This window comes from Cucurbita pepo, chromosome LG04, assembly GCF_002806865.2.
Source record: "Cucurbita pepo subsp. pepo cultivar mu-cu-16 chromosome LG04, ASM280686v2, whole genome shotgun sequence".
Taxonomy (NCBI): Eukaryota; Viridiplantae; Streptophyta; class Magnoliopsida; order Cucurbitales; family Cucurbitaceae; genus Cucurbita; species Cucurbita pepo.
In genome coordinates, this window is record NC_036641.1 from 3,042,566 (window position 1) to 3,066,436 (window position 23,871).

The window sequence follows — 23,871 nt, forward strand, 5'->3', positions numbered from 1 at the left end:
ATATATTTCTTTTAGTATATCTAATATACTAAATATTAATTTGAAATTTTCTCTATTTATTTAATATATCTAATATATTGAATATTAATTTGACATTTCAAATTAAATTCATTTTCTCCTTTATATTAATTTGAGTTAGACAACTCGACGTCTGTCTTCGCAGCATGGATGAGTGAGTGAGCCTGTCCGGGATGGACCCCACAATGTGTGTATTTTCGCGCTTTGCATAGACTTAAAACCTGTGCGTTGTTAGAATCGATGTTCTAACCGATTGAGCTATTCAACTTGGCTTTTTGATAGACTTGACTTCTCCACAATGATATGTCACGGTAGATGAACCTAGCTCTAATACCACTTGTTGTTTTGACCGAGGAGGAAATCNAAAAAAAAAAAAAAAAAAAAAAAAAAACATAACAGAGAGACCGTATTTAGATATTTCCAGACCAGGTGATTTTATTTCTCCACGTGTGAATCCAACTTTTAACTTATTAACTAAAAAAATAGGAATGATTTTCAACCTAGGCATTTATCTAACATTCCATGGTTATTTTGCTTGATTTAGATGTCGAGACTGAGGGTTCGAAGTCGTGGGTTTTCTCGTCGGATTTTCTTCGATTTTCTCTCTCTCAAATTTCTTTTCGTTTCTTCGTTGCAGGTGGTCTGAGGTTGGATGGCAGGAGGGAGCATGTGGGAGACGTTCGGCTGGCGATCCTCGAGGTGCGGGGTCATGTGAAGTCCAAAAATTCTAGTGGTTGCTGGAATTTTCGTGACTTCACCGACAACCTCGACATATATATATATATATATATTTTTCTAAAATAGTGATAGTTACATTAGTGTTTTATGGTTTCAAGTATTTTAGGTTTTCACAATGGATTTTGGGCTAAGGGTTCATTTTCTTTTTCTTTTTTTACAATTCTACTCCAAATTAAATATTTCTCTCTTTTTATCATAAATGGATTACTCGACGAAAAAATAAAATAGAATAAAAAAATAAAAAAAATTGAGTAGGGTAGAAGGTATTTATAGCCATGCTAGACCATTTATTTTTCAAACATCTAAATATTTATTCCTACAACATTTCGATATTTTAATTCTTAAAATACTTAAAAAAAATTCTAAAATATATAATAATGAGTTCATATAGTTATCGAGCTAGACCCTATTGAGTTACGGATGATCTTTTAATACTCCCCCTAGTACTAGTCTCCATTCGTCGTACCGTGTTGAGTTGACAGGAAAAGTCCTTATATTTGTGAGTATTCAGTCTTTTTTTTTTTGTAAACAAGTCTGTCGCTTGGTCATTTGTCTGGATCTGCCACATCTCGATTTCTTCGTTCATAACTTTCTATCTAATAAGATAGCAGTGCACCTCCGTATGCTTTGTTGTAGCATGAAACATCGATTTTTTTGCTAAGTGAACCACAAATTGGTTCGCAATGAAGGGATATTGGATAGTTAATTTTCTGGTGCAAATCCTCCGTTAAGAGTTTCAGTCATGTACTTTCTTGAGTTTCAGTCATGTATTTTGTATAAAAAACCATAGTCAATTTCACATTTGACATATCTCAAGATCCGTCGAGCTACATCCAAATGAGACTTCTTTCAACTTTGCATGTACCGACTCATGACACCAACTACGTAAGAAATGTCAGGTTGAGTTAAAATTAGGTAGATAAGACTACCTATTAGTTGTCATTATATTGTCTCATCGTTCAACTCTTTGCCTTCATGTGCACAGATCTTGGCATTTTGCTCCATCGATTTGAAAGCTCTCCTAACTCTTTCATTTGAAAGCGCACCAATAAGTTTTCTCTTGTTTGATGAATTTCTCTTTTGTTGTTCCGGGTAACGATGTATTCTTATTTTAATTCTAAATAAGCAAATTTTATATCTTAATATTGTCCTTATAATTGAAAATTCAAAAATTGATGTTTTATTATGAAGTATATTTTTCAAATTTCTATATTCAATCTGATTTTATTTCTTGTGGTGTTTCTAAATGAAAAATTAGAAAGTTTATGTTATGAAATTATTGTTTTATTAACTTCCAAGTATTAATGTCGTGAATGAAGCAATGATTTAAGAGAGAATTGAGCATTTTTATCCCACTCCACAAACCTCCAAACTACTTGGAGGCATTGAGCTACTCATACACACCTCTTTTTGTACAATCTTTTTCGTATGTGACAACAAAGTCCACCATAACGTGTGGTCAATAGTACTTGCTTTTTTGTTTTGTTTTTTTGCTCTAGTTTTCCAACAATGTGTGTGATAGGTACGTGGACTATTTTCAAACTTGTTGTGAAAATTTAAAGAGTATATGTTTTTCGGTTTTCCCTTTCGGGCTTTCCCTCAAGACTTTAAAACGCGTCTGCTAGGAGAAGGTTTTCACACCTTTATAAAGGGTCTTTTGTTCTCCTCTCCAATCAATGTGGGACATCACACTATGTCTATCAAGATTATCTAGCTTCATAAATATGCTTAATCGAGGAAGTTTAGGGGTAAGATAGTCATTTGTAGACCAACTTAATCAATATTTGTTATTTTGTAAGAATGTGCAAACAATAGAGGATTGCAACCGCATAATTTGTAAGGCTAAAATCTTTGCCACCACATTTTTCCAAGGCCTAGTCAAACGAGAAGTTTAATATGAATTGAATACTATTCATAGTGATACATGAGGTATATGAGGTGATTATGTGGTCTTGATGTTTCAGCAAAGTCTTAAGGGATATTGTTTTCTATCACATTATCATTTACACCCTCCAATATTTGTTTGGTTACCTTTGGTTGTAGTAGGAGAATGGTTAGGTTATGGAGCCGGTGCTTATTCGTAGCTTAGTCAACTATATACATAGTAAAACTAGGTAGATAGTTATATAGAGTAGATGATTATATTTGGTAAGCTATTCCCGTACATACGGTAGATAGTTATACAAATTAGATGGTTATATTTGATACTACAGATTAGATGATTATATTTGATAAACCTATATATACAAATTAGATGGTTATATTTGATAAACCTATATATAGTAAGCTGAACCATATATATCCTTATTTAACGTATTATCTCTTATTCTGATCATCGATACAAATTTTTTAGCCAATATTATCCTTTCATTTTCTCTAATCTTGTTCTTTGTGTTCATATAGATCGAGTGTGTGCGTTGTTATGCGATCCTAGCAGTAATTTTGTAATCCTTTTTTAAAATAAGGTCTAGCGGCTAAGTGTGAAAAATTGTTTTAAACAATTTACTAAAACGTTATCATGGACTTAAATGTTCATAAAAGTTCTATTGGAAAAGGAAACATCGTGATCCTAACCTAAGGGCTACAACATTAACTGCGAGTGTCTTATCTTTACCTGAAAAAAGAAATACAAACGTTGATTGAGTATTTAAAAATATTCAGTAAGTAGTCCTGCTATTGGGTTGAGAAATACAATTACATGCAATCATGGTGAAACCTATATTTTCATAAAACTTTCCCTTGAGTTATACTTTCCAATCCGGACAGAGTTAGATGTGTAGTATTTTTCTGCACGCAACCCATGCGTGCTCACATGGGCCCACCAGGCAGACTTCTATACGTACCTTCGGGCTTGACTATGGGCTAATGCATGCTCATGCTGCTAGAAGCCATAAAGGGAAAGGAGCATATATAATATCATGGTGTATGCATTCATACTAATCATAATAGAGAAGTATCTCAATGCACGTGACATACAAAATGCATGAGTTCCCAAGTTTTAAATCATGGGTACATACTTATGATGCAACTCATACCTTCATTCTTTTCATGATATAAAGTTTCACATGTATACGTAACATATAATGTACATGGTGTGACATATGGAAGTACATGCATCATATATCATTCATATCATATTGTAATTTCATAACATTACATAACACATAAAAAATATGAGATGTACAGAGATCATAGGGTACATGTTATTCATACAGCACACAAAACATCCAACCAACTCCATGAGCATCAAACCATAAAACCACTTACTGGGTTGACCTAAGTTGAAACACTAAAAGCTTTTGGTGCTAGCGTGATCTCACTGTTAAAAATCTAACTCCACCTGAAATGAATCTAAAAGCTAAGAAAATGGCTCAAGAATGGTCCAAACCGGTAGGAAGGAGTCCAAAATACCAAATGGAGTTGTTTAAGCTAAGCCAAGTCGAGGCGAGGGGAAAGTCAGCAGCGAGCCGCATGCAAGGGTAGCAACGTTGGTTAGATGTGAGTCGGGCGTGGGTTGGCACAGATTGGGACATGGCTTCATGAGTTGGGTCGCTTGCGGGCGATGGGACCAACATGCTACTAGGCTAGAGGCATATCTGGGTTGGACTGCATAGATCATTGATCTAGTCTGGGCTGCTAGGGCCGCTAGTGTGGGTTGGATAGTCGAAGGTAGCACAAGTTCAAAATCCTATGATTTATGACCTAGGATACCGATCCTGTTAGTTGACTAAGTCTAAAGAATAAAAACAAAAAATGCTTTATCCCAAAGTTCAATTGTGCCATTTAGTAGACCGACGGTGTCACGAAAAAGGTGAACAACTTCCTCACCTCGAAGGGTTTGTGACAAGGAAGAGAACCTCTTAAAACTTTAAAATTTTTCCATAAGTTTTGGTAGTCATAGATTCGATCCTGGACCCAAACTTTTTAGAGCTAATTTACTAGATCAAGAATGCAATAAGCGCCAACAAGTAGGTTTTTTTACTGAGTATGTTTATAATCACCAAAATCTACTTCTTTAGATGATCAAGGTAGATAAGCATTCAAGAGCTATGTAGTCACAGAAGAGGTCGTTATAGGGTGTGTAGATTAACACTTTTCTCAGTTCTTCCTTGTCTTCGTTCTTAGGCAGAACCTCAAGTATATATATATATTCTAAAATTATCCTCCTTATTTTAGACATTTCTGATTAAAAATTGAATAATTTTATTGAAAATTACAAAATTACAAAATTACATTTTTACCCTTTTTTAACCCAAATTTCTTTTTAAGTGTTACCACACCACTTTCATACCTATAAAACCTATCACGACTCATCCCACTTTCGTAATCTCTAGGTCCTGTATACCACTTTCATACGTAGAGACCTTTGAAGATTACAAAAGAACAAGAACGTAAATATATCATTTTTCGTATTTATATGAATCACACACATACACGAGGACTCACAAGTGGAAAACAAAAAATTTAATTAATGATATATCATAGTAATCATTCTTTATCGAACACGTTTCATCATTTGTACGATGACCATAAACATGCTGGCATCTTTTTTATAGAAACATCGACATCAATTATATGGTTATCACATATACATTTTTAAAAGTCATGGCTAGCCTAAATACAAGAATCGTATCATGATGTAACATGTATCAAACAATCCCACCAAGCATAATTTTTTGTATTAGGATAAATTTAATTAGATTTTTTAACACTCAGTAATATATTTTACAAGTTTTAATTAATTAAAATTAAAAAATGATTAAATACCAATTTAAGCTAAATATTAATTTGGATGAAAATATTATTAATTATAATAACACATAATTAAGTCATAGGGTTGAGCATAAATCAATACAGCCTGCTTTCTAAACTTCCCCATTTGTCCCTAATTGAACTTGATTTACGACGTCGTTTCTCTCTATTTTCCTCTGTTTAGAAAATCTCCAAAGTAAATTACCGAAAAGTCCCTCCATGTCCTCGAGGGTCCTCCCTTGCGTCTCAGGAAACACAACGTAGAAAAACACCCAAGAAATCGCTGCAATCCCGGCGTACAGAAAAAACGCCCCACCAATCGTAATCGCGTTGGACAGGGACAAAAACGTCATTGTAACTACCCCACTTGTCATTCTGTTCACTATCACTCCTATACTCGCCCCTTGGGCGCGTAGCTTCAACGGGAAAATCTCCGAGCTATAAACCCACGCGATGGGGCCCATTCCGATGGAGAAAAACGCCATGTCGGACAACACTGTGGCAATACACAACCCAACTGCCCACGTGAGTCTCACGTGAGCATGGTGTTGAATTATCGTGAGCCCCATTCCCAGCAGCAGGAGCGATATTATCTTCCCAGCGACGCTGCTGAGGAGCAACGGCCGCCGTCCTACACGGTCGAGTAGAAAAGTAGCGACTAAGATAAAGACGGTCTTGGTGAATCCAACGGCCACCGTCGCGAGTAGCTTTTCTCTGTCGGATTTGATTCCGGCCTTCTCGAAGATGGTGGGGCTGTAGAGAACAACGGAGTCCACGCCGGATGCTTGCTGGAAGAAATGGAGTCCAACGGCGGCTATTATAATGTGGCGGACGGAGGGTGTCGGGTGGAGGAAGAGGTCTTTCCAAACATCCTTGCCGTGGCTGCTCCGCTTTGGGACTTGAACGACGTCGTCGGTGCAGGTGATGGGTATCCCGGCGGCTTCCTTGATGTCGGCGAGTCTCTGTTGAGCCTCTTCAACGGAATCCGATGTTTTGTCGAGGACTTTTTTGGCTTTTCCAACTTGGCCTTGCATTACTAGCCAACGTGGCGATTCCGGCATCATTAAAACGACTACGGCTAGAAATACCGAGGGGAATGCACCGATTCCGAGCATGAATCGCCATCCGAGATGAAGTGGAAACTTTGCGAAAGCGAAATTCGAGATGTATCCGAGAAGTAACCCGAAATTTATAAACACCTTACCATAATTAAGAAAATTAAGAATTAGATATGAAATTTGATTTAAGATATAAAATTAGCTATTTAATATATTTTATATAGTTGTAATCCCATACGAACCTCGGGGAATGAGGTGAGGAAGCCGCGAGAGGAGGCGGGAGAGACTTCGGCAGTGTAGACGGGAGAGATCATGAGGGCGTAGCCGACGCCAAGGCCGGCGATGAAACGGCCGAACATGAGGAAGGCGTAGTTGGTGGCGAAGCCCATGAGAATGGCACCGACGAAGAAGATGATACCGGCGAGGACCATGGTGTAGCGGCGGCCGATCCAGTCGGAGGTTCTGCCGGCGGCGGCGGCGCCGATGAGGGAGTAGAGGTTGATGACGCCGGTCATAACTTCCTGCTGGACGTAGGAGATTCCGAAGTCTCGTTTGATAAAAATTGCAGCTCCACTCATTACACCAACGTCTGTTTGAGAAAAACCCCAAATTAAAATCATGAAAAAAAAAAGAAGAAAATTAAATAAAATAAATTCTAACCATAGCCGAGTAAAATGGAAGCCATGGAAGCCAAAATTGCACACATGAAAGCATATTTGTTTCTTTTGGGCTTCTTGGGAATTGCTGAAGAAGCTTCATCTATGTGGTATCCCATATTGAGAATTGAATAATGTTTTCGGGTTGGGAGTGTCTCTTATATAGACAACGATCAGAGTAGCATACCATAATTTGATAATAAGATGCTCATTTAATTCGTATGAATTCGATAAAAATAAATAAATAAATAATCATTCACACGACAAAATATTTAATTTTTAAAATTTATGTTAATATTAAAATTGAAGATTTTTTAGTTCATGGTTATAATTATATTTTTGCTTAGCGAGTATTATTTTATTATTAAAATTTTGAAATTATATGAGATGGAGAAGGACAATGAAATCAGCACCACACTTTATTGTATGGTCTACGTTTTCAATCACCTTCTCCTCGTTACTATTTAATTTCTATACTTTTATCTTTTGACTAAAAGTGATATTAACTTTGATGCGTAAATATAATATTTTTATTCGAAGTAAAAGAAAATATAATTTGAAGTTAAAATTATGCTTAGAGGGAACTAATTATCTTTATTGAAGGATAACTACTACTTTTATAAACCTTTACAAAGCGGAATAAAAAAAACAAATCAACTCCTACAAATGAGCTCTTTGAAAACAAATAGAAAGCTACAGTCTATTAATTAGCTATAACTTCGCAGACCAAGTCAGAAACTCCAACAAATTCCTCCCCGTAAATTGAAGTATACTGAATGAAATAACATTAGTTTACTCAAGTTGTTGAACTCCAAGCATGCCTCTTAATTTTACAAATTGATCTAGCTTAATTGGTTTAGTCATTATGTCTCCCACTTGATCTTCAGTTCCGCAAAACACTAACCTTACAGTCCCATTAGTTGACAAATTACGCAAGTAATGATACCTGACATCAATATGTTTTGTCCTTCAATGCATAACTAGGTTCGCAAGTAATGATACCTGACATCAATATGTTTTGTCCTTCAATGCATAACTGGGTTCTTAGACAATTTGATTGCTGAACTACTGTCACACATGATATCAATGCACTCGCTGCTTAGAACACCTAGCTTCTTCATAATTCCCTTGAGCCAAACACCATTGCACTTGCAGTGGCAGCTACATATTCAGCTTCTGTAGATGATAGTGTGACAATTCCCTGCTTCCTTGAACTCCAACATATTGCTGCTCCATTTAGAAAGAAAATATAGCCTGAAGTGCTCTTCCTGTCGTCAATATCTTGCGCATAATCACTGTCTGTGTATCCCAAAAGATTTACATTCTTACTTCATTTGTAATAAACTCCACAGCTAATGTGTCTTTTAAATATCTCAATACCCTTTTAGCAATCAGCATATGTTCTTTGGATCAGCCATATAACGAGAAATCAAGCAAACCACAAACATTAAGTCGGGACGACTTACCGTAAGGTACATTAAGCATCCTACTAGTTGTTTGTACAATGTTGCATCGACACTTTTGCTGCCTGACTTTGACAAGAAAGTGCCAGGGACTATCGGATTCTTTACTGCATTACAATTTGACATATTGCACCTTTCCAATACTTCCTTAGCATACTTCTTTTGGCACAAATGAATTCCTCCTTCGTTTTGATAAACTTCAACTCCAAGGAAGAATTTCATTTTCCCTAAGTCTGTCATCTCAAACTCCTGTTGCCTTGATAACTTGAAACATTTGCACATATTCTCATCTTCTGTGTAAATCAAATTATCAACGTACAGGCAACCCAACAACAATTTTCTTCCAATTCTCTTCAAGATCATAATTACTTTTTTCAAATCATTACTTCTTAAAATAGCTCTCGATTTTGCTGAATCAAGCCCCCGATGCTTGTTTCAGGCCGTAGAGAGCTTTCCTCAGTCGATAAACCTTGTTCTCTTCTCCCTTTTTGACAAAACATTCAGTCTGATCAACATATACCTCCTCGTTTAATTCACCGTATAGAAAAGAACTTTTGACGTCAAGTTGATAGATGCACCATCCATGTTGAGCTGCTACTGCCACCAGAATTCTGATTGTATCCCATCGAGCTACTGGTGCACAAACTTCATTGTAATCTACTCCAGCCTTCTGCGAGTATCCCTTAGCGACGAGTCTCGCTTTAGATTTGTCTACTTTGCCTTCTTCATTCAGTTTCGTCTTAAAGACCCACTTGACACCGATTTTCTTTGTTTGATGCGACAATGTCACAAGCTCCCATGTCTGATTTCTTTCAATAGCTTGAATTTCGAGCTTCATAGCCTCCTGCTACTTCTTTTCCTTTATGCTTCTTCAAAGTTCACAAGATTATCATTGGAGATGTGAAAAGCAAACCCTCCTCGACTTCTTCTTCTTCAAATAGGTTTTCACCTGTTTCATAATCGCGCATCCAAACTGTCTCTCTCCTTTGTCTTGTTTGTTGTGGCAACTCTGGGGAAGATTCATCCATTTCTTGGATTTCTTCTAACTTATCATTTGCTTCTTCATTTGAATCTCCTTCTCCATCAGTCTCTCCTCCTTCCGATTCTTCTGCAGCAATATTATCATCATCTCCGCAAGCCAACACATCCTGCTCTGCATTTTTTGTACTTGAATTCCAGTCCCATCTTGCACCTTCTTCAAATATGACATCCCTGCTCACAATTATCTTCTTTGTTGCTGGATCATAGAAGCGATAGGCCTTAGATTCATCACTAACTCCAAGCAAGATGCATTTGAGACTTTGATCATCAAGTTTGGTTCTCTTCTGTTCGAGAATATGAACATGTACAATTGAACCAAATACTCTGAAGTATTCCACATTTGGTTTTTTATGCCCGACCACTTCTCCTCAAGAACCATGTCCTTGATTGTCTTCGTGCAACTGCGATTCAGAACATGAGCTGTCCATCTAGCTGCTTTCGTCCACAACTTTTTCGGCATCTCTTTCTCAGATAAAAGACACCGTACCATGTTCATGATGGTCCGGTTCCTACTTTTTGCAACTCTNTTCTTTCTGCAACTCTGTTTTGCTGGGGAGTGTAAGCAGCTGTTAGTTGTCGCTTGATCCCGTTATCTTTGCAGAACTTGTTGAATTCATTTGACATAAATTCTCCTTCCCGGTCAGTTTTGAGTCCACGTATGGTTGTTTTTGCTTCATTTTCAACGAGATTTGAAGTTTTTTAATGTTTCAAAAGCTTCTGATTTATCTGCAAGAAAATAAATCCATGTCTTGCGAGAAAAAACATCTACAAGTACCAGCAAGTACCTTTTACTACGGTGGGAGGTTGGAGTAATGGGTCCACAAAGATCTCCATGAATCAATTCCAGTTTGTTTGATGCTCTCCATTTGCTTTTCTTTGAAAATTTTTGGGTAATCCATCCACCATTTATTTTTGCTGCATGATTTGAATAGATTTGTTGTAATTCATCGACTGTTAATTGGTTCATGTCCTTGGATTCTTCAATTGAGCATACTATGAAGTTGAATTTATCGGTGAGACTTCGAAGTATTTTCTCAACAATTTTGACATCCACGATATCTTCTCTGCAATTTCTCATGTCATTAGCAGTAAACATAACTCTTGTAAAATACTCAGAAACACCTTCTCCTGCTTTCATCTCTAAGGTTTCAAATGTTTTGCGAAGTCGTTGTAGCTAGGCTCGCTTCACTCCATTTTCTTGATACTGAGTTTCATTGAATCCCACAATTGCTTGGCAGTATCCTTTTGAATGATAGTTTTTAGTTTCCAGAATACTCTTACCCATGGATTGAAAGAGATAATTGTTTTCTTTGAGATCTTTGAGCGTTGCTTCATTGATTTTCTTTTGCTGGGCTGCGCTTAGTGCTTCGTTTCCTTTTGGTTCCTCGAAACCAGATTGAATAGCACTCCAATATTCCTTGGAACGTAATTGATTTTCCATGACCAAACTCTAATGCACTCCAATGCTCGTAGTCTCCATCGAATTTAGGAACACATGGTAGCGAAGCTTGCTGAATCACTTGCTATTTGTTCAGTGTTTTTTCTTTTCTCTCAAACACTCAATTTGTGTATTTCTTCTTTCACGTACTTAATTTGTGTATTTCTTCTTTCACGTCCTTAATTAGTGTATTTCTTCTTTCACGTAATTTGTGTATTTCTTCTTTCACGTCCTAATTTATGTATTTCTTCTTTCACGTCCTTAATTTGTGTATTTCTTCTTTCACATCCTTAATTTGTGTATTTCTTCTTTCACGTCCTTAATTTGTGTATTTCTTCTTTCACGTCCTTACTCTTTGATGCCAAATAAGGGAACTAATTATCTTTCTTTAAGGATAACTACGCTTTTATAAAGCCTTACCAAACAAAACAGAATAACAAACAAACAGAATCAAAAAAATAAACCAACTCCTACAAATTAGCTATTTGAAAACAAATAAAACCAGTGATATTTGAAAACAAATAGAAAACTAGTGCTTACCTATAACCGCGTAGACCAATTCAGAACCTCCAACAATGCTATAATTTTAATTATATCACGATTAAATAAGATAAAAGTCAATGATGTCTATTAACATATCTCAATATCATAAGTATATTAATAATACACGTATGTCATTAATTGAGATCTATATATGATAGCTTTTTTTATTGGGTGAATCTCTCACTTAGATATCTAGCGTAATTATTATAATATTTGTTATTAATATGTCATATCTATATATATATACATATAAATAACAAATATTATAATAAATGGGATAGAAATCTATATGGGATAGAAGTCTAATAAATGGGATAGAAGTCTAATAAAGTGAAATAGTTTTGTTTAATAACGTTTGTTCATAACTTAGCTCTAATTTTGGAGTAAGGGAGAAGATGCAACGATCCCTATCTTTGAAATTTCAAAGTTTTTTCTTTTTTTTTCCTCCTTTGGAAATGACAAATTTGAATGATTTTAAGAAAGAAAATGTTTTTCTAACTCAGTTGAATAAGTACTATATTATCCATCTTTTAAAAAAATGACCAAAAAGTAAATATTGATAAATTACAACACACTTTAAAAACAGATTTTTTTTTTTATTTTTAATAATATCATTTATCAAAGTTTTAAATAGATACTATTGATACGTTGTAACATATAAAGACGGACTTAAATGTGAAAATCTAACTATGATGATTTCACTTCCACGACCTTAATGGACGTTGTCATTTGTACATGGGAGTTTTTATCTTTACTTGAAAAAAATAGTAAATTTGGTTATAGTATTTAAAATTACTCAATAAATAGTCTCATTTTGAGGTTGAAAAAATGTAATCATATTTTATGGTAAAACCTAAGTTTTTGTAACTACTCATGGGACTATACTATCTTTTGAGTAGGGTTGTAACGAAACCGAAAACAAACAAAAAAAAGGAAAAAAAAATGGAGGTCGTCGGCAGAGCCGAAAACTGCCGAAGGCTAGGATACCACAGAACTCGTCCCCGACCTTCAGCCACCCCGAAACGACCTGCAAAGAACGAAAATAGTGGAAAAACGAGAAGGAACAGAAAACCCCGACGAAACTCCCGCGAAGCCGAACCATACGAGGTCGACGTCAAAACCTCCATTTTACTCCACAAAAGTAGTCCTAGAACCTTTTACACACATCAGGAGTAGATTTAGACGAATCCTTTACGCTGAACACCGTTGGCAAGGAAGACGGAACGTCGGACTTCCGAACTTCTCCAGATCTGGGAGTGTGAGGCCCTCACAAACGAAATCTATACAAAAAACAGGGTTAGGGTGAAGAAGAGACTCAGGAACGGAGAAAAAAAGAGGGAAAAAGGACATCTGGATGACGTTATCGAGGAGAGAGAAAGGTCGCCGGAAAACATACAGGTAGTTGGGCGAAGAGGACGAAGTCCGACCCAAAGGCCGGATCCCGCAACCCGAACCGAACCCAATTCCCTTAGGTCGGCCTAGAAGACTGACAGTTCCCGCGGCCCAAACGCTCCAGCCCAAACCTCATAAGCCAGCCCGCCTGCATTTTTTCCTTCACACGCGAACGGCCTGTCACCCGCGAACGGTCCATCACCTGCGAACAGCCTGTCACCCGCGTACGGCCAAGACCCGCGAGCGATCCAATAACCCGTGCCTCGACCCGAGACCCCTGCACACGCGTCGCTCTCTGATTGTGCCACGTGGCACGTCGGCAGCGTGGCTCCCATCGGCTCTGGCGGCTCAATTGGCTCGGCGGCGGCTTCTCGACTCAGGCGGCTTATTTCGACTTGGGAAACCTATTTTCAGCCCGTTTGTCACCGTTCCGACCCTCCCGAACTTAGTTTCGGCCCTGTTTAAGGTAAAATAGAACATTTTAAGGTCGTATTTCACAAATTCAAGTTGGGAATTAATTATATTTGTGAAATACTAACGAAAGTGACGAACGAACCAATAGGAACCAACCACCAACAGAAGCGTAGAACGTTCACGAGGAGCTAGGAGCTTACGTTATATTCTAGGGAGTACTTCGGCTAAGGCCTACCAAGTAAGTGGCTCACCCGTCGTAGGTTACGCGTTATTTGCTGTATGTTGGCACGTGCCCGTGGATTTGCACGTGTCATTAAATTGTATGCTAGTTTAATATGCTTAAGTACGAATCATGTGAACGTGAGTGTATGCTATGTATGCTGCTTAGTTTGATGTGATAGGTTATGCATGTGACGATATGTGGTCCTTGAATGATTATGGCATGTTTGTATGAAATATGTGAATGTGAACAGCATGAATTGTATGACATGAAACACGGTAAATTGTCTGGAATCATAACCCCGATAGAAATGTGTATGAAATGTGAACTGAAAATGAGAATGACATGAAACATGGAACGTAACAGGGGGGTTATGGTCATTAAAGATAAATGTAGTAATAGGGGGACCTCATGCATTGTGTGTGTTCATGCATCTGGGGGGATACCTCCATCCCATCACGAGGGTACGGACGCGTACATCCAATGGCAGGACAACAATCGTTGTGCATTGCATAGGCTGCCGTGATGTAACGACCCGAAATTTTCTACTTAATTTAAGGTCGCTACTATATACATACCATAAACATTAAATGCGGAAGACTTCATTTAAATTCCATAAAACATAACTTTTATCTTAAAACACAGCCATGGACTTACGTGTTTCGAAAACATCTTTAAAACGACACAACAAAAGACTAAATAAAATGAATAAGAGTTTAAGTTTAAAAAACATCCTATTCTAGCCTAAGACTAAGAAAATAAATACCACTACCCTATGCATGCGTCATGGTCTCGAGTTGCGATGCCGTCATCAGCCGTTTAGGAGTGCCTTGCCTTAACCTGAAAAAGTAAAGTAGTACGAGGCTTGAGTATTTCTAGAATACTCAGTAAGTGATCCCCTATCGAGGTTATGCAACAATCACATGCAATGAAATGATGGGACCTATCTTTCGTTTCGTTTCGTTTCGTTTTCCCTACGGTGTAATCCTAACAGGTAATCGTGGACGTGTACCATATACTCTACACGCAGCCCATACGTGCGAGTATGGGCTCACCAGCTAGTTCGCACACCGCTGGGCCACTGTCCCTAGCCGGTGGGCATGCTCTGGGGGCCCACCGGGACCCGTTAAAACTAGAACCGTCACGGCAGCGCTATGCAAAGCATAACGATCGTTGTCCTGCAATTGGATGTACGCGTCCGTACCCTCGTGATGGGATAGGGGTATCCCCCCAAATGCATGAGCACACAATATGCATGAGGTCCCACTAGTCCTACAGTTATCATTAATGAACATAACCCCCTGTCACGTTTTCATGCTTACATGTCATTCTCATTCTCATTTCTTTACATATCATACATATTCCTAACGGGGTTATGTTTCATGCAATTTACCGTATTTCATGTCATACAATTCATGCAGTTACATTCAAATATTCATACAAACAAGCCATAATCGTTCAAGGACCACACATCGTTACATGCATTACACATCACATCAGACTAATAGCATACATTCACGTTCACATAACTACGTACTTAAGCACAATAATCTAGCATACAATGTATCATATCATAAACAAGTCATAACGTAAACACTTCATAGTCATATCGTTCTCTAACTTACCATAGCCTTAACGTTCTTATACCTATCACAGACATATCATTACGTAACGTACCTTAGTCATATCATCACCAGAACGTATCCTAACGCCATCGTTCTATCAATCTATCACAAACCTATCCCTTTCTACCCATAACCTAACCGTATTCTTTCATCAATCTCTCCTATCCATAGCACTCCGGTATGTAACCTAACCTTAACGTTTCATGAACGTATCTTACTCCTATCATTACATTTCGTTTTGTGCATCCTTCTCGTATCCTATCTCAAACATCTCCTTGAGCACATCGTACCATAATTATTATCATACAATCCACATATTATAACATAACATAACATATAAGAGGCATATCAATCCACAGACAATTCACACATATCAATATATATGACACGTGCAGAACCACAGGGCACGTGTCAACATCAAATATAACCATGCCGATAGTAAGGTCACTTACCTGGCTAGCTTAAGTCGTTGTCACGAATATATCTTTAATGAAAGTTCGATTCCGTCCTTTGAAATCCGGGTCAACCTATATGAGCCCATGACATTAGTTTCGGGTTTGAATTCTACAACATTATTTCTCTAATTTACATTTGTCCATTGTTAGAAGTCTTGAAATGTTATATATCTATAATTATATTTTTATTAAAAATCTCATTTTTCATGGCCACTGTGGTATAAAAAGTAGATACATCTAAGTTATTCTGAGCTTTATTGTTCTCTCTATTTACCCTCTGTATTTACCTTTGTAGTTTTTAATTCCCTAATCTCTTTTTTTTTTATCCGTTGCCTTTTAATTCTGTTCTCATGTATTCCAAATTTACAGTGGATCTCTATTTCCAAATCTTTCCTGATCTCAGTGTTTCCTATTTCCTTATCTCAGTTTCCTATTCAGAAGTTTTCTTGGCCATTCTATCTTTAATCTATTCATTTGGCTACTGATAAAAATTTAATCTAATATTACTAATATGACGTGATTGACTAGAATCGTATAAATGATTGACATTTAATTTCTAACTAAAAGATGGATCATGGTAATAATGCAACAAAGATCTAAGTATAATTGGTTGTGATTTCTAAAAAAAATAGGATAAAAGAAAAGGAAGATTTAATATATACCTTATTCATCAGATCTATCTTCAGGTAAATCTCCAGCGAATCTCAACTGGGTAAAGGTCATTCTCATCTTTTTATTTTTTATTTTTTCTCAAGTAAATCTGACAATTATTGTTTTTCTTTTTCTGTTTGCAGTAACTGTTACTTTCTGGCGTCTGGGTTGATGAGAGATAATTGTGAGAAGGATGAGAGGTTAGCGGAGAGAAGTGGGGAAAGATTGTTTTTTTTTTTTATTATTTATTTATTTATTTATTTATTATTATTATTTTAACTATTTTTATAATTATTTTTATTTGTTTATTTGTTTATTTATTTTTTGGGCTATTACACATGACGGTTCTAGTTTTAACGGGTCCCGGCATAAGGGGCTCCCAGAGTATGCCCACCGGATAAAGACAGTGGCCCAGCGGTGTGCGAACTAGCTGGTGAGCCCATACTTACGTATGGGCTGTGTGTAGAGTATACGGTACACGTCCACGATTACCTGTTAGAATTGTACCGTAGGGAAAACGAAACGAAACGAAACGAAACGATAAGGTCCCATCATTTCATTGCATGTGATTGTCGCATAACCCCGATAGGGGGTCACTTACTGAGTATTCTAGAAATACTCAAGCCTTGTGCTACTTTACTTTTGCAGATAAGGGCAAGGCACCCATGTGACAACGACGGCGGCATCGTACACCTCGGGACCATGGCACATGCATAGGATAGTTGTTTGTTTTTTTCCACTTCGTAGTCTAGGCTGAATTCGGTTTGCATCGTTAGTATAGGTTAGTATAGGTTGAAATATATTTGCATAATAAACCATAGGGTAGAATAAAACATTCATTTTGGTTTTGTTACTTTTTCTTTATTTCAATAATGTTCTTTTCTTTTTCCTTGTAATCGTTTTCTCTTTCACGAGGTAATAAAAGGCGAGAGTAGGTAGCATTTATGAATAGGGCTCATTTAATGTATATTCCGCATTTCAAGGTATAGTAATGATCTCAGATTATATAGGTAAAATATTAGGGTTGTTACAAGGGTGAGATGCATAAAACTTCTCTATGCACAGTTCACATATGCATGTATGAACTGATTAGGCAAGCTCGTCTGCGTGCCCCTTAGGTCTTATTATGGGTTAGCGTACATTCACACTGTTGAAAACTAACGATAAAAAAGAGTGTGTCATATCTTGGTGTACGTGTTCGTACAATACATACTAAGGAAGTATCTCGTGCTCGTGATATACATGTATGAGGTCCTGTATTTTTCAAATCATGGTACATGATTATGATGCATATCATACTTCCATTCTTTTCATAACATAATTTCTCTATGAGACATGCATATGTGTATATGGTGTCACGATCACACTCTTACGGAATGTTTGCCAGCAATTGTGCGACACTCACTCTCACCACTGAGTGAGGCAGCCAACTTGAAATCGTGTCGCCTTTGGTTGGACGACGTATACTAAAGCCTCTGACCCCGTTTTAAGAAGAAATTTTTAGAAAACGGGAGTAGAGAAAAGTTTTAGATAGAGAGTTTGAAAGCAAGACTGAGAGAAATGAAGAAAGAAATGTTATAAGCTAGCAAGCAAATAATACAACACAGCGACTTAGATAGCATATAACTCCATTTATGAAGAATTGACGATTATTCGCATCCTCCTAATAGTACACTCTAAGGCATTTCAGGTCTATTAGGTGTAGACATAATTATGTCGCAATGTCATACACTTAGCAAATACAAAAAGAAGCTATACGTCTTGAAAGCGGTAAAGGAAAGTAGTAAAGTGAACAACACAAGGGATTTGGCATGCAACGGGCATGTGGTCATGGGCAACACACCTTGGATAAATATGACCGTGACACTTAGCATAACTTTCATTATCATCATACATGGCTCATCAATGTCTCATAGGCATAATTATGCACATGGTATCATAACATACTTGGGCTGACATAGTAGAAGTATATGTGTAACATAACTTTCATAAACATAACATAATCATAACATTAGAAAATAACATGTAGATAAGCCACAAAATATGTGTCATTCATATAACACTCAATTTCATCCAACCTAGTCCAAAGAGAAGTAGAGTTTCTAAAAATACTCGGTAAGTCACCCCACTTTGAGGTTAGTAATGCATCCACGCACATAACATGATTGAGACATATCCTTTAAAATCGTAACAATGGCCTTGGACTCTTTACAGTTCCAGGCAGGGTTGGATGTGTGATACTTCCCCACACAGTTCACGCATGCGCCCATGGACTCACTAGGTGGGCTCGTATACGTACCCCTGGGTGTAGCTTGGTTGGACACAACGTATTACACGTCACCGGATGCCACAGAAAAGGAAATGCCTGCATGATATCATGGTGAACATAAATACTAAAGGTACACGTCCGTACTAGCATAACATAACGAGGAAGTATCCCGATGCACATGACATACATGCATGCATGAGGTCCCATGATTTTCATTCATAACATAACATTAATCTCCTTTCCTTTCTCCTCTCATCCATGACATATTTCACATATGCATCATGAATACATGGCAATCACCATATGTTCCATCACATAACTTTACATAGCAATAGATAATAAGACGTACATAGCAATTCATTTCATTTACAACATGGCGTAATGGTTATCACATGCATGCATATCGTAACATCATATGTCATTACATAGAACATATACACATAGCACAAACAACATGGTGCATGTAGGGGCCACAACATATACCATCATACTTATTTGATTAGCTTAAGTTGGTGTCACCAATTTATCCTTAATGAAAGTTTGATTTTGTCTTTTGAAATCCAAGTCAACCTAGGTGTGCCCGGGACATCAGTTTCAAGTTTGAACTTTGAAAAACTATTCTCTAATTTACGATGGTCTATGTGTTAGATTTCATGCGAACATGAGTCTTTGAGGGTTATTAGCTACCATTACTGTTTAACATGTGTATCATATTTCACTCTTGATCATAGGCTAATAGCTTGTATCCATTTATTGCCCTTGATCATATGCTAATATCGTGTATCCATTTATTGCTATTTTCATTTCATTTGTAATTTATTTGATTCTTTAAACAATTATAAATAGAGAACTTTCACCTCCATTCATGTGGAGTGATTTTTGCAAATATTCTCATGATATCAGAGCCCCTCTGGTTTAACAACCCCGATCCTCTTTCTCTATGGATTCCGAATCTTCTTCTCATCTTCTTCCTTTCAACTCTAATTCATATGATCATTTTCAAACTTACTTCCTTCAATTATCTTCTTTGGAAAAGCTAAATTCTCCCTCTACTTGAGAGTGAAGACATGTTAGGCTACGTTGATGGATATCTGGTTTCACCACTCCGCTTTGAAGTAGCAACCTCCTCAACACTCACCACCAAATATTTGGTGTGAAAAGTAGCCGATCAACAAATTCTCTACCTTCTACTCTCCTCTCTCACCGAGGAAGTCATTGCTATCATCGTTGGTCTCTCCACCATCCGTGACACTTGGCTCGCGTTGGAGACTATGTTCAACCATCATTCGAAAGCCCGTGAATTAAGACTCAAGAATGACTTGTAACTGATGAAACGCAACACCAAACTTGTTTCTGAATATGTTCATACCTTCAAAATAATCTGTGACCAAGCTTCATGTCATTGGCAGACCTGTCGAGAACATTGATAAAGTGCATTGGTTCCTTCGTGGACTTGACATTGATTTTTCAATCTTTTCTACACTTAAATGACTCTAACCCCTCTCCCCTGTTTTGCAGATTTAGTCTCTAAAGTTGAAGGTTTTGAGTTGTTCCAACGCTCCATTGAGTCTTCTGACTCCATTTCTACGACATTCACAGCCACTAATCTTGGTCGAACCCATGGAAGTTACCCTGCTTCCTTTAGCAACTAGAAAGATCATTCTCATTTCCACAGCAACAATTCTTCCAATTGAGAATGAACCCACTCGAGTTAGGATCGTCAACCACCTCGCTGCCAAATATGTCACACAAAGGGCCATTATGCTACTGTTGCAACCAACGGTATGTTCGAACTGATTCTGCTCAAGCTCACCTTGTTGAAGCTTTCCACATGTCCTGTTCTATTACTAGACCCGATGCTGCTAATTGATTTTTGGACATTGGGGCTTCGACCCATATGATTTTCGATCCATCTATTTTGGATCAGTCTAAAAATTACACAGGTAAGTTAAGGATATTTAGCCTTGAATTATGGTTTACCACATGTATCATATTTTACAATTTATTATATTCAAATATCTTGTATGATATTTAACCTTCCCATTTAACATAGGTACCGTATTTTATTCATGGACAAGAATCAACAAATCCCTAAAAAAGTGAATGAGTTATATTTTGTTAAACTTCATAAAATACCCAAAATCGTACCACTACAACTCGAGACCACTAGGGTTTGGTGGATTTTTTTTTTCTTTTTTGCTCTAAATTTCTACTAATTTTAATTAAAAAATCTTTTATTTTCTTTTTCGATAAAATGCACGTGAAATTCGTAAAATTCAGGTTGATCGAACATAGTTCAAGTAAAAGTATTTACACTTCTAATGGTGCATCCATTCTTGATGAAAAAAAATTGATTGTTCTTTTTTTTTTTTTTTATGTCATATCAAACTTAAACATTCAAAAAATTATTTATAAAAAAAATTAAAACATAATTTCCTAAAAGGTTCTCACAATTATTAAGAATGGACAAAACATATTAGGTCACTCGTAAATAATTTTCATTTAAGTCCTTTTCTTTTTTGAATTTTCTTCTCTATAGTTTGAAAGCAATACATCCTTTTCTTTTTTTTCCAACGGTCAACGTCATAAATACATGTCATATCATATGGATTTATGGATGAAAATATTAATAATATTTTTATGTTAATTATTATTTTATAATGTTAGATGTGTTGCTATCTATATGGTTTTATTTTAATCTAGCATCAATCTCATACACTTAAAAAGGAAATTATAATAGTGGGAGTTAATGCAATAGAGTAAAGTTACCCAACATCTTGATGTTCGATTACTTTTGCTACTTTTTGTAGTATCTCCATGCCCAAGATTTGAATCTTCAGACCAACATCACTCTTTTAAACATGTTATATCCTTATTCCTATACATTCTAAAAAAAATTTCTAAAAGATCATCCAATATTACAAATAATTCTCTTTCGGGCAGATGCTCAATTCATGGATTGCAACGGAATGAAAGTGAAAATTGCACGCATCCCAATACAGATTCCTTTACTGTCATCCTCGTTGACTGCTGCAAAGTCATGTGGTTGCCCTGGTCCTCCTCCTTATCTCTTTACCCAAACCTCAACCCATCAATCGCAACATCAAAACCCACACATATGGTTTTTACCGGGTTCGAATTGCACAACTTATACAATCAATTTTAAACGAAGAACATGAAGAAAAAAAAGTGAGAAGGAATATATATCATAATATCTGGCTATAAAACTCTAGAGTGGCTATAGTTTATTTATAGATGACTATCAATAGTTACAGATATTCATCTTAAAAATTAAATAGGAACAAGAATATTCTATCCTAAAAACTAAGGGAATGTATAAAAATCCAATTTAAAAAGTAAATACCAAAATGAATAAGTGAATAGATAAGATAAGATTATATCTTAAACTTGAATTATTTAACTATTAGTAGTACTTGATCAATTTCGGCTTGTTTGAAGGACTTCATTTTTTAAAATTCTTCAAGTTGATCCTAAATCGAGAAAATAGGATTTCAAAATTAGATCGAAAACTGACCAAATTGTGATGGAATACCACAGGAGAGAGGGATGCAGAATCTGAGGTTAGAATTTTGCAAGCTTTTGGCTAGTCGGGTTCGAATACCCATGGACTCGCTGTTTGCTTACTGGCTTCATATAATTCAGCTATTGTTCTCGAGAAATGACCCGGTCTGGCCCATTCCTCGAAAGAAGTTTTTACCAGTAAAGTCATACAAGAAAAAAACAACTTACTCATCACACACCTCACATGCCGACATGTGGAGCTGGCACGTGACTTTACTCGGGTTAGTCACTCTTATAATGTTTAAATATGATTTAAATAAAATATCATATTTAACGTATTAGATATTCAAATATATTATTCTAGATTTGACAAAAATCTACCAAACTATCGATGAATAGAACCATTATAATGATGGATTCCACACTTTCTCTCTAGAGAATTCAGACTTCTCTTTGTTGGATGATGGAAGTCCCACACATCGACTAATTTAGGGAATGATCATGGGTTTATAAGTGAGGAATACTAACTCCATTGGGATGAGGCCTTTTGGGAAGCCCAAAGCAAAGCCATGAGAGCTTACGCTCAAGGTGGACAATATCATACCATTGTGGAGAGTTATCATACTATTGTGGAGAGTCGTGTTCATCTAACATATTCTGGTAAAGGACAATGTTTGAAGGTATAATTCATATTCAATTTACATTTTTTATTTCTATGTTTAAATTTGATGATTTTTCGTTTGTTCCCAAATCACAATTTCGTTCAACTTCCAACAACTCTTCTTTTAGGTGTAGTGGTTTTTTCCAGTGGGGCACACATAAGTTGTCTTTGTTACTCTTCCATTGATTGTCTCATCCGTTATTTATATCTTTAATTACAACAAAAGTCGATGCATTTAGACTAGATGGTTTGTTAAGCATAAGGCTTCATCTGCCTTTTTCTACTCAAATAAGGGAAATTGTTTCTTCTGGGGACAACGTTTTTTTGTCAAACTTGTTTTCGAGACCTACTAAAAAATCAAAGACTTGATCTGCTTCAGCCAATTTCTTTAGGATTATAGCATATACAATACAATTCATCTCGAATACTCGATAAAAATCGAGTTCATGCACAATGTTTACGAGTCATTGGCAAGTTCGGTGACCGTTTTTGTCCAAGATTCATTCTTTCTTTTCTTGGTCCAATGAGGTGTTAAGTCTTAGTGGAAATAGTAGTAGATATATGAAAAATATGGGGTTACACAAACTATGGGATTACAAATAGCTTGTGGTGGTGTTTAAGGATGGATGTGGGCTTGTGGGCTTGTGGGCTTGTGGATGCGGGCTATGTGAAATTGGGCTTACGAATGTGGGCTTGCGGGTATGGGCTCAAGAAATATGTGAAAAGTCCTAAATAGTGAGTGGCCCAATATGTTAAATGGGCTAAGGGATGGATTGGTACACCATAAACAGTGAGTGGACTATATGTTAAAATATAATTTTGTTCATCAATTTATTTTCCCTCCACATTATAGAAGATCTCGAGAATTGAGTATGATTGTATGGGTACCTGATTAGATGAGCACGACTCTCCACAATGGTATGATATTGTCCGCTTTGAGCATAAGCTCTCATGG

The 23,871-nt window shown here is 36.7% G+C and overlaps 1 protein-coding gene across 1 annotated transcript; it reads right to left on the bottom strand.

Moving 5' to 3' along the window:
- Positions 1–5,531: 5,531 nt before the first annotated feature.
- Positions 5,532–7,413, bottom strand: LOC111792752 (polyol transporter 5-like). Its single transcript, XM_023674327.1, has 3 exons — positions 7,227–7,413; positions 6,809–7,155; positions 5,532–6,707 (listed from the first exon to the last, which is right to left on the bottom strand). Exons 1-3 carry the CDS (start codon positions 7,339–7,341, stop codon positions 5,622–5,624), a joined length of 1,548 nt encoding a protein of 515 aa, XP_023530095.1. The 5' UTR covers positions 7,342–7,413; the 3' UTR covers positions 5,532–5,621.
- Between the last annotated feature and the right edge of the window lie 16,458 nt (positions 7,414–23,871).